Raw genomic sequence first — 18,311 nt, forward strand, 5'->3', positions numbered from 1 at the left:
CAGTGTGATTCCAACCATTAAGCTCCTTGCTTCCCAAATTGTAGTCAGTGGCTGCTGCAGAGGGTTGGGAAGGGTTTAAGAGCAACTGTGAAAAATTAGATTAAGAAAAAATAATAATTTAGAATTAATTATATGTTTCAATACCTTATATACTTCAGTACATTATCAAAAAAGCATGCCAGCAAAAATTCCCACATTATGCAGATTTACTGCTGGCAGCAGGTCAGTTTCCTCTACAACAGAACAGTAGATAGTATCTGGCTGGCAGAGCTGGTGATTACCATGAGTGGCTAGTCACCTTTACTCAGAACTACGTACACAGTGAAGCTGATGCTAACAACATGAGGTGTTGTTTGTTCCTGATTAGATGGGTTGGGCTCAGAGGAGGTTACACAGAGATAGGTGACCTCAAAAACACAGCAGCACTTAGGAGAAGTTTGAGAAAAAAAAACTGCATTAATGAAACTGGTTTTCTGAGAAGCCACTCCACTAGTAAGAGAGGAAAGGGTCACTAATTGCTTTTCAAATGAAGTTTGATAAATGGACTATACTCTTTGGTACCCATGAAAAGCTGGTCTCAGTTACACAACAAGCTCCGTGCATGTTCCTAATGATTATGTTCCAAATGATTCTTAATGGTCAATAATGCAGTTATTGCATGTATAGATATACATAGAATGCCATGTTATTCAAATAAGCCCCTGAATGACAGAATTTGTTCAGTATTTCATATTTTATGCAGATTTTATGAGATAATGGTAAAATATTTTGTTTGGATTCCTGTCTACCTCTGTCTAGTACCATTTTGAATTAGCAAGTAATGTACAAGAAGCAGCAATGTACAGAAAACCTTCTCCAATGTGTGATGTGCTGGCCTCATCACAATTTTTGGTCTTTGTATCTTGCCTTTCCTTTTCTCTCAAGGGCACACTCTCACTGTTTTGTGTCCCTCTCTCTATGAAATGCTTCACTGGTGATGCAGCTCAGTTATTACACTGATGTTAGCGCTTAGGCAACTCCGCAGCGAGCCGTTCAAGGAGTTTGTCTGTACAGTCATGTTCTTTGGAGGCAACTGGTTGCTTCAGTACAAATGTTATTGACTTAAACTCTGGGAAACTAGGCTCTGGCTTTTAATATTTACAGAATGGGTTTCGTGGAGGAATTGGACAGATTACTGGAAATAAGAAGGCTGTTAGAACCAGAATCATTGAGGTGCTAAAGAGACCTGTGAAAGGGAACAAAATATGACCTTGAGATGCCATTTAAGAGGATCTTTTTGAAAGGAGAGAACACTAGAATGACAGGATCAACTTCAGCACTTACACATAACTTTGAACAGTATCTTTTTGATCAATAGTGCAAGGTAAATGCAGCACTTCTGTGGATGGGAGCCTGCTATGTGGTAAACAATCAATTTCATAATCTTGATTTCCCTTTTAAACTCTTGGGTTTGCCTTTCCATCACATTACAACTGCAAATTTTTATATTCTTTATTTGACACCTGATCTCAGTTATTTTTAAAATTTTTGCTCCAGCTATAATCAGCTGCTTTTGTTTGTTTTCTGTTTTGTTTGTTTTTCATATAAAGAATATGTTATGTAGACACATGGGAAATCTACACTCTACTGAAGTGGAATATATTTTTCACATCAAAGCACTTCACAAACTCTCATTTATTTAAATTCTTTACACATCTCTGATTAATAACCTCACAGAAATGGATGTCACACTCCAGATCTTTGTACTATTTGGTCCTCTGAGATTAAGAACAAGCTAGATCCCACTGTGCATTTAGAAATTCAGTAAAGATTTCCTGGCAACCCCACAAGCAGAATCATCATAGCTCATTTATTCTTTAGAGAGAGCTGTTGTTCAGGCAGATGCTGCAAGGAAGTGTCAGGAAAAAAAGAGAAGAGAAAGAGAAGAGAAAGAGAAGAGAAGAGAAGAGAAGAGAAGAGAAGAGAAGAGAAGAGAAGAGAAGAGAAGAGAAGAGAAGAGAAGAGAAGAGAAGAGAAGAAAAGAAAAGAAAAGAAAAGAAAAGAAAAGAAAAGAAAAGAAAAGAAAAGAAAAGAAAAGAAAAGAAAATGGGACTCTCCCAAAGACGATATCAGAATCCTGACTGTGGGAACTTGGTGACTGAACATGTTTTTCCGGCATGTTTTCCACTTTGAAAAATAAATTCATGTTTACCTAGTCTTCACACCCCTCACTTTGAATGGGTCCTACCTTTCAAGCTCCTTTCGCCAGCACTTTTCAAATTTGCTCTACCTTCAAGTCAGCAAGACAAGGACAGAAATTCAGTCTTATCAGCACGTAGAGAGATTTCCAAAGTACAGCAATGGGTAGAGCACCAGCCTGTGATCTTCATTGGATTTTAGATCTTCATGCTAAGCTGGGCGTTGCCACTCATGTTCAGCCTGATCTTGAGGATGTTACGTTTCTCAAGCAGAACCAGCTTCTTAATGTACAGTATAGGAGAAACTGGAATTAGCATCCTACAACTGCAGTTTGAACCTGCAGTTCAGGCTAGGTTTCTGAGGAGATGAATCAGGGCAGTGGGGGGAGCACATGCAGTCAAGATACAGAGCTGTAGATCTCCCCTATATCTGCTTGCCTGCTTGCCTAGTAAATGATCTATGGTAACAAATTCTGAAATATAACTGTTTCTTTGAAATGTTGAGCATCAAAATAAATGTTAGAAATGAGAACATTATTGAAATTTCAAATAAACCCATCACACCATTTATTCAGGGGAAAAAAAACCATAACAAATCCTGAAAGTCTGATTGGATCCCAAGTAAAGCAGAGATCAATCCAGTCCACAGTTGCTGCTCCTTTATGAATTATGCTTACACACTCTGTATGCTGAAATCCGTTTCAACATGTGGAGTTTCTTTCTCGTTCTTTCCTGCTTGATGTGGAAATGTATCCTTTATGAAAATCACTGGCAAGGGCAAGGAGTTCAGCTCACTGAAAATAGTGATCTTTCTTCATTCAATAATGCCTTAGGATTGGATTTGGCCTCCTGTCTTCATTCTGCTTGATGTCCTTCCCGACATCTCTCTCTGTTGCCGATGCATTTCTTCACCCAAACCAGGACCGCTTCCTGGCACCTGGGCTGAATGCTTATTGAATGGCACACATTTGCCTTGCACAGGTATCAGAGGTATCAAGTTGGGTTTTTCTCATAGTGTGGAGCTGGAATACAGTCCGTGTGTTTCCAACTACAACAGTTTAATGGATTTTGTGCACAGACAGGGCCCCTCTGTGTCAGAACACGCTCCGCCAACTAGTTCTGCGGGTAGAACCTGACAGCGCACCTCATCCTCCACAGCCATTGCGGCCATGAATATTAAACTCACTGTAAATGTTGACAGAAAGGGCTTAGGCCCACTTTTTGTAGGACAACGTCAGAATAGCTGTGAAGTTAGTAAGCGGATCAAATATATTTTTATTTATTGCTTTAAGCAACAACCAGGAAGGCAGGCAGGCAGGCAGGCAGGCAGGCAGGCAGCCCGCCACACGCTTTCTGTCAGGCGCAGGGCGGGCAGCCCCGCCGAGGCCCCGCTGTTAAGGGCGGCCGCGGCGCCGCCTCTTTCCTTTCCGCCCGCGCCGCCATCTTGTGAGTGCAGGCAGAGCCGAGCTGAAGCGTGGTGGGCGCTTTCAGGTGGCTCCGCGGCTCCGGGGAGGCGGCTGGAGGGGCCGTGTTGGCGGTGGGGTGGCTGGCTCGGCATGGGGACGGCAGAGCCCCGCGGTGGGGGATCTCTGGGGGAGCGGGGAGGCCGCGGCCTGCGGGGCGCGGTGTGAGGCGGCGCGCCGGGCCGGAAGGCTGCGGAGGGGAAAGAGGGTTAGAAGGGCTATGGAAAAGGCAGGATCGACTCTTTTCAGGACCTGTTGCGATAGGATGAGGGAAAATGGTTTCAAACTAACATATGGGATCTTTGGGTTGGGTATAAGGAAAAAGTTGTACAGTAAGAATGGCGAGGCACTGGGGTTGCCCAGAACTGCGATGGGTGCCCCATCCCTGGGCACATTCAAGGTCAGGTTGGACGGGGCTCCGAGCGCTTGATGGAGCTGTAGGTGTCCCTGTTCACTGCAGGGAGTTGGACCAGAGCGCCTTTAAGGCTCCCTTCTGACTCAGGTGATGCTGTGATGAGTGGCATAGGTCAAAGTGAGAGCAGTTCCAGCTGGATGCGGGGAGACACGTTTTTGTCATCGGATCAGGCCTCCAAATAAGCTGTGCAGGGAGACTGTGCTGTAGTTTACCTTCATTCCTAAAGGGTTTCAGAAGGACCAGGCAAAGCCCTGAGCAACGTTTGCTGTCAGTTTTGAGAAGAAAGCAGGGCTAGGTGACTAGCTAACATCCCATGTAGCCTCTATTACAATCTTATGTAGATCCTGGATATTTTTTTCTTTCAGTGTCTAGTAATGTTATTTGTTTTGACCCTGCCATTTGGAAGTGGTATCAGTATATTCTGATCAGGTCTAAGAGTTTAATTTTTCTGAATTTCCTGGACATATCGTTGGTCACATGTTAAGTGAATGAACCAGTCGTCCTGATTAATTTGCATTCATTTTTACAGTAATCAGCGAAAATGACGAACACAAAGGGAAAGAGGAGGGGAACTCGTTATATGTTCTCGAGACCCTTTCGCAAACATGGTGAGTATTGTAGTGAGAGCACTACAGTTTTAAGTTACTGACCTGTTGGGTGTCTGCAATCCCCAGGTAGTAATAGAACTGACAGATTAAATCAAAGGATATCTGACACTTTAGACCAGAAATCCACAGAAAGATATGAAAGTAAACTTGCAGCTCTTACAACTTATGTATTAGCATTCTGAGGTCAAGCAGTCATCACTTGAAAATGAATTTGAAGGTGAAGACAAGACCTAAAACTTTATTTTTACTTAAAACATACAGTTTGCCTCTTAGCAATGAGCCATGATAGCAGCCATTCTTAGTGATATAGTAAATAAATATAAAGCTATTGCTGGTTTGGTTTTTAATCTGAAGTATATGAAGAGATAATTACTGCTTAAAAGAAGTTTGATTTCTGTTTTACCTTCTTGAGATTTAATTCTGAGTTTGAGGTGGTTTTTTTAATTAAAGATTTTAAAATGTGTGATCTGTTTTCTCTTTTCCTCTCTTTTCCTATGTTTTTGAGTGTGAAATGTGAGCTTCATAGTATCCACATCTGTATCTCTCAACAGGAGTTGTCCCTCTGGCTACTTATATGCGCATCTACAAGAAAGGCGATATAGTTGATATCAAGGTACTTTCTGTGATGCAGTGTGATTAAAAATACCTGAAGCAGTGTCATCACTTTCTAGTTTGGTTTTTTTTTGTGGTTGCCTTTCTGTTATTTGTGTCGTGTGTCAATACAAATATCTGCTTCTTACTTTCAAAGTAGTGCAGGAACAGCAATGCTGTAGAGCCAATATTAATGCTTCAGCATCACCTATTTTTATATGTATAATATATATTAGACTGTGAACTGTCAGTTCAGCTGAAAAAAGGTGAGTGAAATATGCCATATCTAATACTTGTTGCATTTTGCCTACTGGCATTGCTTGCACAGCTGTCATTCTAGTAGTTACTCACTTTTGCCTGATCTGCGTGCTCTGTTGAGAAGAGCCATAGTTTATGCTGCATAATTTATGCAGTATCATTTCCCATTAATTATTTTCTAGTTGATTTTAAATGGCGTGCCCTGTACTTTCCGAAATGTGTTGTGTCAGCTCTGAAAGTGTTTTGCTGAAAATTCCTGCTTTATTGAATCCTTTAGTTTCAGTTTGAAACACCAAATTATAACAGCCACAGAGAAGCTGGCATGTAGTTTATGGGGCTGACTGTTGCAGAACTACGCCATTCAAAATTACTGCTTCTTGACATTCTGGAGCTTGATGATGATTGTCTCCTATGATTGCTTGCTGAAAGCAAAGTGATCAAATCATTTCACCGGCACTGAAAGCAACTGGAATGATCACAGAAGAATTTAATAGTTTCTAGGTGTAACATGTGTAGCAATAAATTCAAAGGTATGAACAAAAAGGAGCACGTTTAAGTCTGGAATAATTTGATATTTCTGTTTAAATAACTTGTGAAATAAAAGCCCCTGGCATTGCTTTAATGTTTTTAAGCCAAAACTTGTAAAGCTCTGCCTTCATTCTTGTTTTAACAGGGTATGGGTACAGTTCAACAAGGTATGCCTCACAAGTGTTACCATGGCAAGACTGGAAGGGTGTATAATGTTACTCAACACGCTGTGGGTGTTATTGTTAACAAGAAAGTTAAGTAAGTAACAAAAATTCTTAGTGTAAAAAGTTTTGTTCTGGGGGGAGTTGATGTGTAGTGGCACCCTCCTTTCACTTTGCCAGTTAGACACTTTTTTGTCTTGATTGGTCATTCAAGGTGGGTAAAGTATATGTCCTTTTAAAACCCAGGCAAATGGAGGTCATTTGTCTTGGATCCTGTCAGAGGGAACAGTTCTTTATTCTTCTGAGCAGCACTTAATGACGTAATTACATAATGAGGATTTTCACCTGATTCGCATTTATACTGAAGACTTGCAAATACTATTTTGTGGTCGTATCCAGCTGTATTCATCTGATTTTCCACACACTTCTGCCAGAAAAAGATGCTGCTTTTTTCAAGAGTGAGACTGAAGTACACTGGTAATAGTTAACTTGTTTGTATAGTATAAGGTTAAGGTTACTTCTTCTCCAGCAACTTAATCCTAAATTGCCAGCATGTTATCGTATGCTAATAAGCTTTCACTTACATAAATACTATCCAATTTACATCTGCAGGAATGTATTCTGAGTGATTTTCATTTGAAGAAGAATGATCTGCAGTTGAGCTTATAGGATGACTTACGTAAATGCCATAAAACTACCTTTGAAAGGACTGTTTTTCAAGTGCAGTGCATTAAAAGCTGATACGTTTTTCTTAGGGGTAAGATTCTTGCCAAGAGAATTAATGTGCGTATTGAGCATATCAAGCATTCCAAGAGCAGAGACAGCTTTCTGCAGCGTGTGAAGGAGAATGAAAAGAAGAAAAAGGAAGCAAAAGAAAAAGGCATTTGGGTTCAACTGAAACGTCAGGTAATGTTTTCATTGTAGTTGGTAACATTTTTGATGCAATTGGCTAAAAAGAAAAGCAGAGTAAAGCATGAAACTAAAAGCCACCTAGAGCCAAATCAATTGACTAAAATGTTGTCTTGCACAACAACAAAGCATTAGGCTGTAAACAGAACTTTTTGTCTGTTTAAAAAGACAAGCACCACCAACAAAACATGTTAATGGAGCTGAAATCCAGGTCTATGGCAGATGGTGTTGGAGGTGTCTGTAGCTGCCCTCACTTGTTTCTATTCCTTTTGTAGGAGGTTCCTTCTTTTAGAGTATAGTGACAGCATGCAGCATGTCTCCATCTGAGCTGTCTGATATGCTTGTTGGCTGAACAGAACTGTACTGTTCCTGGATGAAACTGATGCCTTTACCTATGAGCAAAGGCTTCCTGTTCAGGCATTGCTACTAGAGGGTTGCTAATCAGCAGCAGAAGCTGTGGCCAGTTTCTAGAAGAGTGATGTTGTCTCTGGTTTAGTTGAATTTAGCTGCAGCAGAAACTGTTAAAAGTGAATGACTGGACTTCAGAGGGAAGGTAGTAGCTATTGCTTCTGGAACTACAGGGTACTTTTTGTTGAATTGGATTAGTAACTTGCAGATGAATTGTTGTCTTCATTCAGCAGCAAAAGTCAAATCTGATAGCAGACTCCTTTTCTTACAGCTAGTATTTGAAGCAGATTTTAGAGAGAGAATTCCTGTGATGTTTGTATAATAATACATTAAATTTGTCAACAGAACTTCTGTGTAAGGTTTCTTTTGAGCTTTTGTGCCCTGAGTTCTTTCTGTTTCTGTTTACAGCCTGCTCCACCAAGAGAAGCACACTTTGTGAGGACTAATGGGAAGGACCCAGAGCTGCTGGAGCCAATTCCCTATGAATTCATGGCGTAATGCATGTTGGAAAAATAAAGATCTGTTTTTGGACAAGTGTATGTGATTGTGGCTGATTCCTTTGCAGTTTTTTTTAAAGAGATTATTAGAAAACTTTTTCTAAGCTTATTTCTTTAGCTTACATTACATAGTGCTTGGTTGTTAAAAACCGGCGCCTTTTGCTCATCAGTTTAGTCATTTATGTAGACCATAAACCTTGGGGATGCTGACATTTGCTATTGCTCAATGATGATCATCCTCCTTTGATTACCTAGTGAGGTAATATGAGAGGACATGGAATAATTTCACCGGCGAACTGAGAGCAAATAGCAAGAACTGTACGGTGTCTCTTAAGGTTAAGGTTTTCTTTTAATGGGAAAACAGCTGGTTTCAGATACCATCAATAGAAGCTTTTGGCTGAAGGGCCTCAGTTTAATACCAAGGAATAATTGGGGAAATGTTTTTTTCAAAGCACTTCTTGAGAAATGGCTATGGGAAGACGGTTGTTTCACCACTGTAGCCAGTAAAAGGGTTTTTAGGGCATCCCAGAGTCAATATGCATTCTTAAATAGTTTAGAAGAATCTGCTTAAAGTGCCTTGATGAAGATGGGACAAGTCTTACCTGTTCATGTGCTGATGAAGAATGGCAGTGTGGTACTTTGACATTGCATGTTAGATGTGGAGTATGCTGCCTTCACCTGAAGGAAGCATGCGGACTGCTAACTTTTGCTGGTGTTTATGCACTCAGCTTTTATGAGCAAATGCATTTGTCTTGGAGCAGTGGGATATGTATATTAAACTGTAGACTGTTATCAGCTTATTTGGCTTGGGAGCTTCCACAGCAATCTGAAATAAATGTTTGACTTGTAAGGTGGGCATTTTCCATTAGGCTTTATGTTTGTAAGAGTTAAATGAGATGCATTAATGGGAATGCTCTTTGGGGATGGTATTCCCATCTGTTTTCCCCCTGATGCATGCTTTTGTGAGTTATTTTATACTTTACTGTGAAGACGGGAGTGGATTTGCTGTATCATCCTGATGGGGACATTATCAGCCATGAATAAGTGTTGGGTAGTTTTAAACCAAGTTTTATGGGAGCTGTGTTTCTGGAGTTTTCCACTTCATCTTGGTGATTTCGAAGGTTGCTGTGCAGGCAATAGCTGATCATGAGTGTCTGTTTGAAATCTGTGTGGGCTGGGAAGAGCAGGAGGGCGTGCTTTCCTTCATCTGCATTCCCAGAAGTGATGGAAAATGAAACTGGGTTTGCGAGAGAAGAGAGCCTTTTTAGGTTTGCTGGGATGTTTGGAAGGACAGACTGGCAAAGGCTTAACCTTGTCATGTGTTTGTAGGTGCTGCCTTCTGGTTACTGCTGGGCTGCTATGGATTAGACCCACTTGCTGTGATCAGCAGTTAGCTATCCTGACGGCTGTGCCTACCCAGCAAAGCCATGCAGCTTTGTGTGGCAGCTGCAGCTGCTTATCCTAACAGACTTCTGTGAATTTTGTTCTGTTCCACAATGATTTTGGAAAACTTCCTGGAGAAGGTTGCGAAGCTATAGATTTGATAGTTGAGCTAGTGCAATTTCAGTTTTGCAGACAATTCAGACTTACCATTCTGGAGCTGGTGGTCACATTACCCTTGTACAACAGGTGGAGAGTGGAGTGCTCATGGACCAGCACAAGCTGTTATGCTTCTGTGTGGTGCTGTGCATTCCAGGCAGCCTAATTCAGAGGTGAGGGCTGAGGTGTGTCAGTCCTTACTGCCTTGAACTACTGCAGCTGGTTCCCTTCCTCCTCTGCTGAATACTCAGACACAGGAAAACCTGAGCTGTCACCTTCATCTCGTGCATCACTCGTGCCAAGATCTGAGGTTTCTTGGGGGCTTTGTAGGCAGTGTGATGCATGGTAATGCATTGTGTGAGTGGGAACGGTCAGTGAAAGGGCAGAAAGGACTGGGGAAGAGAATCTGTGCCTGAGGAACAAGGAAAGTGCAGACATCTCACATTCCTGGGGGTAGGCAGGTAGGCAGCTGCCACAAGGGCATACAAATGAATGCTTCTGTAGTCTTCCGGCTTAGTGATAGAAAGAAATGCTGACATACGTTGTCTTGTCCTTGATCCAGTCTGTGCCTCAGCATCATAATCTGAAGGATGGTATCCTGCATGGGTACTGTGTCGGGATGGCCCCAGCTGGTCCAGAGGGTGCAGAGAGCTGTGTGAGCACACCTGTCAGAGGATGTGATCTTGGCTGTCCTGACACAGGTCCTCCTGTGGGCCTTTGCAGAAACCTTGAGGTGCGGAGGGCGCCTGTAATTCGTGGTGTGTGAGGAAGGGCACAGTTCAGCTGGGCTTGCCATTTGTATGGGAAGTGCCTTATGATTAAGGAGTGCTGCTGGTGTTCCCCACTGTGTGTTGGCACTCTGGGGCTGCAAATTTGCCTTTATGGGAAAAAGGTACCTATGCCTGTTTAAGAATCAGGTTGCAGCTGGTAGATTTCATGCACTCATAACTGTCCTGGCTCAAGCACTGTCTAGGGGTGCAGCTCCTGTGCTCAGCACCTGTACAGCTCAGGAACCCAGAAACTGCCAAGCTCTGGGTGAAGCTCCTGATTCCATTTTCTGCTGTCTGGCTTTGGGTGGTAGCTCTTGAGCTGTCAGTCACCATTTTGCAGACTGCAAACTGCATTTTGCAAACTGGCCAGCCGCAGACCAATGAGGATTAGAAATGGGAGGCAAAGCCACACTCAAATGTGGACTGGAAACTCATGGGGGCGCAATGCACGCATGCTAGCTCACAACAGAGGTTCTCAATAGTGTTCCTGCACATAGGGAAGCTTTGTGGCTGCTGCTCATTGCCCCACATCATCAAGACAACATCAAGACAACATCCTCAAGATCCCCTGCCAGCCAAGCCCAGGGCTTGTAGCTGCCATTCCCGGAGGTGCTCAAGGCCAGAAGGGCTTGGGGCGGGAATACAACTTGGGCTGAATGGTCTTTGTATGAAAGGCCTTACAGAGACTGTAGGGTTGGCAGTATGGGACAACTTGTGCAGAGCAGTACAGACTGGTGCTACCAAGTAGGGTTTGCAGCTGAGAAGGAGATTCCTTGGAATGGCTTTGAAGCCCGTATGTCCAAAGGGGGGCTTGCTCTGTGGTCATTGCTGATCTGAGCTGCCATGTGAACAACCTGAGCCCAAACGGCTTCGGCCATGGCAAGGAGTTGCTTCACGGTGTGTTCTGCCTTGGTTTGTTCAGTCACATCAGTGTGTGACTGTCACCCCTTGTCCTTTGGGGTGTGGGCATTGGGCAGGACACCCTGAGCTCTGCAACTGGCCAGGAGCAAGAGGAGCTCAAGTTATGGGGATGATGTTTAGTGCTGCTGCTCTCACAGCTCAGCACCTGGCAATCTTCTGCTTGGAATGGACTCATTTTAATGCTGTTCTTTCAAGGGCATGCTGGATGTACCCTGATAGCTCTTCTATAAAGAAATGTTTAAAAATAGGCTGTGTTTGCAGCGTGCACAAGGCCAGAGACAAGTGGTGGTGCATGACAATGGGAGCAGATGACAATAGCATGAACCTCTGGAAACCAAAAGCTTTTAGTGATAGAGGAGAAACCTTGTTTATGAAAGGGAAACTGCATGATGGGGAGTGTTGATGGAGAGATTTCAGAAGCAATCTGGGGCTAAAAATGGCCTTGATGCTCCTGTAGGGGTTCTTGGACACTGGAGTAATACAAACAATAACAAACTTCGACAGACTGCTTTAACTGATGATGTTAACTGCTGGGAATCACACATAACCCTTCAGTACAGAACAGTGGTGGTGTTACCAGGTGGAGTTTCTGAGCCACAAAGGGAGAATTTAAATGGGCTAGAGTGTGGGTTTTGGGGGCCAGTTGGTGCTGTGGGGTGCAGGGAGCCCTCCCCATTCTCATCCCAATGGTGCCAGGGGTTGGCTTATCTTGGGAGCGCCTCTGTGATGGCGGAACGGGGTGGGTGGTGTTGCTCTGGCAGCCTTCTCCTGAGCTCTTGAGTCACTGGAAGTTCCCAAAAAAGTGCTGAGCAGACATGGCATCTGGGCACTTGCTTGGGCTTAGGGAGAATGTAGAAGGGAGGATGAGAGAAAGTCAAGAACAGTGTGATTTGTAGTTGTGTACGTTGTGCTCTCGGAGGGAGGAAGGTGACAGCAGTGCCTGGCATGTGAAGAAGTGCCATCCTCTGTGCTTTTTCCTGCTGGCTTGTGTTATCTCTCTGACAGCAATAAAAATGGAGCATCCCTTGAATGAACTATTCAACTTGTCAAGACTTCTATCCTTGCAAAGTGTTGTGTTGGAGGGGTGGTGTTGGGGATACCAAGGCAATGGTTCACACAGGGATTTGAGCTGTTAGTGGATTCGAAGCTCATTTACCTGTTGGACTGTGACCTCAGGCCTGGCGTGGATCAACTTTCCTCAGAAACTTTATTTCTTATTAAGCTTATTTCAAACCCCAGGGTCAAGTGGAGTGTTTGAAGCTTGATGGTTCGTGATCTGCAAGGCTGGGGCTTCAGGCTTTGGGATTTTGACACCGGAGGGATGCATCCAGATGCATAACTGAGATAAAAGACTAAATTGTTTCCCTTGTAATGACTCGAGAGCCCAGCTGCGAGGTGACACATAATGCAGGACCTGTGGGAACCAGGAGCTGAGCTCGATGATCCTTGTAAATCCATTCCAACTCAAGATATTCTATGATTCTGTGATTCCGTCACCACTTGGGCTGGAGCCACACCCTACAAACCCACCGAGACCCCAAAGCCTCTCCGGGCCCATCGCTGCCCAGGCTTCCCCAGCATCCTTGGGGTCCGCGCCCACCGGGCGCTACGGGGACGGGCGGACGCAAACCGGGATCCGCCGCGATCCGGGAGCGCTCGGCGCGTGGTGCCGCGGGGAGGCGGTGGGCGGCGCGGTGCTGCCGGGGGCGGCTGCGGGGCGGTGCCGGCGGTGCCTTTAAAAGCGGGCGGCGGGGGCCGAGACGGGCGCTGCCGAGCTGAGCGGGGACGAGCCGGGCCCCATGCGCCTGCCGGGCATGTCCCAGCCCTTCCTGCTGGCTCCCATCGCCGAGTGTTCCCCGGGGCCGCCCGGCGCCGAGCTGCGGCTGGCAGTGCTGGGGGCCCGCGGCGTCGGCAAGAGCGGTGAGTGCGGGCTGTCCGTCCCTCCGTCCGCCCCTGTGCTCCCTATCCCTCCGTCCTAACGCGGCCGCTCTGTTTCAGCGCTGATCGTGCGGTTCCTGACCAAGCGCTTCATCGGGGACTACGAGCCCAACACGGGCAGCCTGTACTCTCGCCTGGTGCGGCTGGACGGGGAGCAGGTGGCCGTGCACATCCAGGACACGCCGGGCTGCCTCCAGGTACGGGCGGCTCCGGCCCAGACCCGCGAGGATCGGGGAGCGGGGGGTCGAAAATCTTTGGGGGGGGGAGGGGGGTCACAGAGGTTCCCAGTGGTCATCCTCGCTGGCCGGAATGTACGGCTCAGAACCCTTGAATTGTACAGGGTCACGAAGCCGTGTTTTGGGCAGATTTGGCTTTCAGCCCTTTTTCCTGCTACCCACTGAGCCGCACTTCGCTCAAGGGATGCCCTGCGCTGTGCTTTGCTCAGCTGCGGTCCATTCTCTGCCACTCAAGAGCTCAGCTTATGAGCGTCTGTTTCCTAAAAAGGAAACAGCTGGCCCGAGTCCCCCCAGGACACAGCTCAACCCCCTTAGCAGGGCTCTGTGCTGGGCCGGGTGCTCCCAGCCCCATGCCAAGTCTTGTGCCAAGCCCTGGCTGTGTCCCTCTACAGGTACAGGAGGACTGTGTGCAGGCACCGGACGCGCTGTTGAGGTGCATGAAGTGGGCAGAGGGCTTTCTTGTGGTCTACTCCATCACAGACCCCGGCAGCTACCAGGCGGTCCGTCCCCTCCACCAGCACATCCGTCAGCTCCATCCCGACGCCCGAATCCCCATCGTCGTGGTGGGGAACAAAGCGGACCTCCTCCACGCCAGGCAGGTGCAGGCCAAAGAGGGGCTGCAGTTGGCCAACGAACTGGGCAGCCTCTTCCTTGAGATCTCCACCAGCGAGAGCTTGCAGGGCGTCTGCGAGGTGTTCCAGTACCTGTGCCGGGAGGTCAGCAAGCTGCAGCACGCCGAGCGCCGCCGCCCGACCGTCATCCCGCGGCCGCGCTCCCCCAACATGCAGGACCTGAAGAGACGCTTCAAGCAGGCGCTGTCGCCCAGAGTCAAATAGAGCTGCTGCCGGGGGTCTAGGGGGGATGCCACAGACTTTATATTTTTGTAAGCTAGTGAATAAATAATAAAAAAAATCTTTATTTTTGTACTAATGCCAACGGTATGGACGTAAGTATTTTGGAGCGTGCGGTTTCCTTCTCGTTCTCTTTTGTTTGTGATGGGTTATTTTTACCAAAAAAAAAAAAAAAAAAGAAGAAGAAGAAAAAGAGAGAAAGGGCTGCATAGCAACTGAATGGAGATGGTTGGAGAAGGGGATTTGCATTTGCCGGGAGGTTTGGTTCTGCTCTCTTGTGGGCTGGGGTTTGCTGCTGTACTCTGCTCAAGTGAGTTCTTTAGGCATTGGTTTTCTGCTTGTAAGATGGGCATGGTGCTGATGTAACGCCCGTATAAAATGCTCAGCCAGCCTTAGGAGAAAAAAGGAAAAGCAAAAAAAAGCCATATTAAACATGAAAAGATAAGACTGTAATAATTCCAGTTATCATCTTTCCTCCTTCCTGCACCTACAATCAGCTGAGCAATGACATGCACTTAGCAGCATGCTGATTTCTGATCTGCTGCATTGTAGTCCCATCCCACAGTGCCCCAGGCCCCAGTGCTGAGCAGGAGGGGCTCTGCCACACGTTGCCATGGGATGAAGATGAGCAATCTGCAATGGATGTGTGTGTGGGACTGCTGCTGCTTTCTCTGGAGAAATGCAATTGGGGGGACTGGTGTGTGGGCTCCATTAGAGAAAATAGCTCCTTTAGAGGGAATCGCATCTCTATCCTCTCCAGGGCCATTTCCTAGCCATTTGGAAACAGGTCAGACTATATACTCTGATTTTACGTAAGCCCTACACCAATCAGAGTGTTTTTCAGTAACAGTTTGCTGGCTGTCTAAGCACAGAACGTGGGCTTTGCACTTCAAATGTGGCTCTGAAGTATGTGTGATGTGTTGGTAAAAATAAAACTGCTCCATGCCGAGTGGAAAATGTGGAAGTGGAGCAATCCGTGCAGGGGAAGGCTTGCTGGGCATACACAGAGAACTCTGCAAAGGGGTTGATCACCCCACACCCTTCCCAGGGCATGTGTGCAATATGGGCCCTACAGAGGAAACAGGAGGGCTGAAGGGAGGCAGTTGGAGACAGGCAGGGTTAGACCTAAACTGGGAATGGCAAGTGAAAAGCACGGTGACAGTCTGGACGAGTGAAAGTACTTCTTGGAATACACTGGAAAGATTTATTCACCATAACATGTGCTCTGCCAGGTCCAGGACTCTGACCTGGGGGCTTGGAAGTAGCAGTATGTGCTTAGTGGGAAAGACACTGCCCTAGTGGGGCTGATGACAGTGCACAGGACACACATTGACAGGGAAATCTGAAGGGGAACTTCACTGTCTTGAAACTGGAGGAATATCTATGTGTCCATACAACATGCTAAGTCTTGGTGTTGTCTGAGGACTTGCCTCTCACTGCAGTTGTCCAAGAGTGAGGAAGAGCAATGGGCAATGACCTTGGTGTCTGTTGCTCCTAAGAGCTGAGGATGTGGTCGTGGTACTGAGGGCAGCTTGGTCAGGAGGCAGCCGCTTTCCCAGCCCTTGTGGCTTCAGGAAAATGGCAGGGCATGGCCTGGCCTTTCTTTGTGATCAGAAGGAAGGATGAATCTCTCTCCTTCCTCCCACTGCCTCCGCAATGGAGCAGAATCACAGCAATTTCCCCCAGTAGGAAGCATGAGTGAGTTTTCAGAAGTGGAATCATGCACTATTATGGCTGCTACTACATCAGCATCTCCACCTGTCGGGCTATTTTGTCTAGATATCTCCCAGAAATTAAATCACCCATCAATGCTTTAAGACTTCACAAATTTTAGAATAGCTGATGCCACCAACCTGCTCTGCGTGATTCCATTCAGGAGCCACAAATCCCAAGGTGATGCTACATACATGTAGCTTCATGGAGGTTCCCCTTTCCTTCTGCCCTGGTTCAGCAATCTGGACCTAAGCTGTTCCTCACTGCCTCTTGGCACATTTGGTGTTCAGTGCTGCACATTCATACTGTGTTTCTGTGGTGTGTTTTGATGAGGGACCATGGATGAGAAGGACCACGGGCAAGAAGGACCACTCTGACCCTATAGGCAAGAACTGAGTACCAGCTTTGGCTGAGGAGCAGAAATGGCCAAGGCTTGTATGGACCATCCAGCAGAGATATGTCCAGAATGACAGTCCCAAAAAGTTGGTTATGAGTTAGAGCACAGCTTACAAAATAGCAGATCAGCTTCAGTTTTGGATAATTGGTGACAATTCAGGCTTCCAAAAAGCCCCACTGATTCTCAGCCTTGCTCTTAATCCGCTTTCCTCTCTCCATGTAGCTAAAAAAAAAAGGAGGGGGGAGAAATTGATTTCTTTTTATTGAAAAAGGTTTTGAGATAATTGGTCTATGATTTTTTCTCACCAGATTCATTGCTTATTGCTCCTGACTGAAAGAAGCAGGATCAGATATCTAAGTACATATCGTGGCTTGCTATGCTGGTGCATATTGTGGAGCACAAGCAGCTATATTCCATTTTGCCACACTAAAAAAGAAGGTACAGACAAAAAAGAAGGTATAGAAACTGAGTACCTGCCACACTGACCAACAATATTTCATTTACAGCTGAAAAGCAATGTAGAAAAGTTGGCACAATAATTGCTGCACTCTCTGGACCAATGATAACAATCCATAAGAGACAGAGGCCTCACGGTGTGTGATGCTGTGAACTGCTGCAGCCCCCAGCACCCCCTGTCCTTTGCTGAATAAGCATTGGGCCAAAGGGCTTTGCCCACAGGCCTAGGCTTGGTGAACAGTGTTTCACCCTTGATCTGTGCACAACACTCCCATTAATATGTATCTGTCCAGAAAATTGCACAAGGTTATTTAATAGTTCAGCCCACGTTACTGGGAAGTGGTAATAAATTCTTAGAGCTAGAATATTTCTCTTGTGAGATATTTGGCTCTTTTCCCATTACTGAAAACATCCTTTGCTCGGGTTGCAAATGGTCATGGTAAACATTGCATCTCCTCTCACGATGTTAAGCCAGTATCAGCAAATATTGCTGCTCAGATCAGCTCAGCTATGGGAAGAGGAAGCCGAGCCCTGCTTGTTAGGTGGATCACAGCACCCTTCCTGCAGCTGATATCCCCTGTCCCATCGCAAACAAACCCCACATCAGGACCACAAAGGTTCTGCCTATTGCAAAGCCTTCTAGAAGCCTTTAGGAAAAGGTTTCAGCTAAACCACGCTCAGCAGGCAGATTTGCCACACACATCTTTTCTAAAATGAAGACGATAGATCCTTAATTCCGGGAGGCAGAACTGGCAAGAGCCCAAGGAATGCAGATATGATGGAGAAATCACAGCAACAGCAGCTCTGCATTGGCAGTCCCTAGGATTCGCAGCAGCTGGGGATGTGTTGCAGGCACCTCAGAACGGATGTGATCAGGCTGGTTTGGGTGAAAGTGGGTGGGTTGCTTTCAGCTGCTGGGAGAAAAAGACCTGCTAAAGGACTGTTCTGTGGTTTTCATGCAACAAAAATAAAGGCTCGGGCTTAGTGTGAGACTGAGACAGAGTGCCTTCTCTGTGCAAGGGGCTTCCCAGCTCTTGGCTGTGTTGTGTTGTTAAGGACAGCTTTGAGACACAACTGGTGCTTCTGGGGTGAACCCAGGCAAGTGGGTTTGGCTGCATTTTCACTGAAATAGGAACCAGCAATTGCAGACCTTATTTCTTCTTAAAAGGCAATATAAAAGGTCAGCTTTGGAGATTTGATATTTTTTCCAACACAGAGCAAATGGATGCAGATGGAGGATAACCCCTGGAGTACCTCTAATACTAAAATAGGATGTGCCTGTCTCATGTCAGTGATCTTGGCATAGAAGAGCCCACTGAGATTTGTGGGCTTTTGGTAGGAGGCAGGGGCTGGTGCTAATTTGGGCTTGTACCTTGAAGATAAAATATGCATCTGGTTGTTGAGATGCTTGCTAATTTTAACTCCGGTTCTGAATAACGGAATAGTATTATTAGTCTGATGTAAAACTGCCCATA

The 18,311-nt window shown here is 45.8% G+C and overlaps 2 protein-coding genes and 2 non-coding genes across 4 annotated transcripts; all 4 read left to right on the plus strand.

The window, feature by feature from the left end:
- The first annotated feature begins 3,571 nt into the window (after positions 1 to 3,571).
- On the plus strand, positions 3,572 to 8,057 carry RPL21 (ribosomal protein L21). Its single transcript, XM_042867688.1, has 6 exons — positions 3,572 to 3,668; positions 4,585 to 4,663; positions 5,215 to 5,276; positions 6,186 to 6,298; positions 6,957 to 7,107; positions 7,927 to 8,057. The coding sequence occupies exons 2-6, from the start codon at positions 4,597 to 4,599 to the stop codon at positions 8,014 to 8,016; spliced, it is 483 nt and encodes a 160-aa protein (XP_042723622.1). The 5' UTR covers positions 3,572 to 3,668; positions 4,585 to 4,596; the 3' UTR covers positions 8,017 to 8,057.
- On the plus strand, positions 5,902 to 5,977 carry LOC122178437. Its single transcript, XR_006178329.1, has one exon. It is a non-coding gene; the product is annotated as a small nucleolar RNA SNORD102 (small nucleolar RNA).
- On the plus strand, positions 6,360 to 6,492 carry LOC122178442. Its single transcript, XR_006178334.1, has one exon. It is a non-coding gene; the product is annotated as a small nucleolar RNA SNORA27 (small nucleolar RNA).
- Positions 8,058 to 13,022: 4,965 nt separating the features above from the next.
- On the plus strand, positions 13,023 to 14,350 carry RASL11A (RAS like family 11 member A). The gene is made up of 3 exons (XM_042867687.1): positions 13,023 to 13,165; positions 13,244 to 13,380; positions 13,812 to 14,350. Exons 1-3 carry the CDS (start codon positions 13,045 to 13,047, stop codon positions 14,253 to 14,255), a joined length of 702 nt encoding a protein of 233 aa, XP_042723621.1. The 5' UTR covers positions 13,023 to 13,044; the 3' UTR covers positions 14,256 to 14,350.
- The last annotated feature ends 3,961 nt before the right edge of the window (positions 14,351 to 18,311 follow it).

The sequence above is a fragment of the Lagopus leucura genome, unplaced genomic scaffold (genome assembly GCF_019238085.1).
Source record: "Lagopus leucura isolate 7727_CA_CO unplaced genomic scaffold, USGS_WTPT01 Super-Scaffold_100001, whole genome shotgun sequence".
In the NCBI taxonomy this organism is placed as follows: Eukaryota; Metazoa; Chordata; class Aves; order Galliformes; family Phasianidae; genus Lagopus; species Lagopus leucura.

Bases quoted from the DNA above. Each gene is read 5' to 3' on its own strand.
- RPL21 (XM_042867688.1), top strand. From the start codon at position 4,597: ATGACGAACACAAAGGGAAAGAGGAGGGGAACTCGTTATATGTTCTCG. The intron at 5,277-6,185 runs GTACTTTCTGTG...TTGTTTTAACAG, and splicing joins GCGATATAGTTGATATCAAG to GGTATGGGTACAGTTCAACA. The intron at 6,299-6,956 runs GTAAGTAACAAA...CGTTTTTCTTAG, and splicing joins ATTGTTAACAAGAAAGTTAA to GGGTAAGATTCTTGCCAAGA.
- RASL11A (XM_042867687.1), top strand. From the start codon at position 13,045: ATGCGCCTGCCGGGCATGTCCCAGCCCTTCCTGCTGGCTCCCATCGCC. The intron at 13,166-13,243 runs GTGAGTGCGGGC...GCTCTGTTTCAG, and splicing joins CCGCGGCGTCGGCAAGAGCG to CGCTGATCGTGCGGTTCCTG. The intron at 13,381-13,811 runs GTACGGGCGGCT...GTCCCTCTACAG, and splicing joins ACACGCCGGGCTGCCTCCAG to GTACAGGAGGACTGTGTGCA.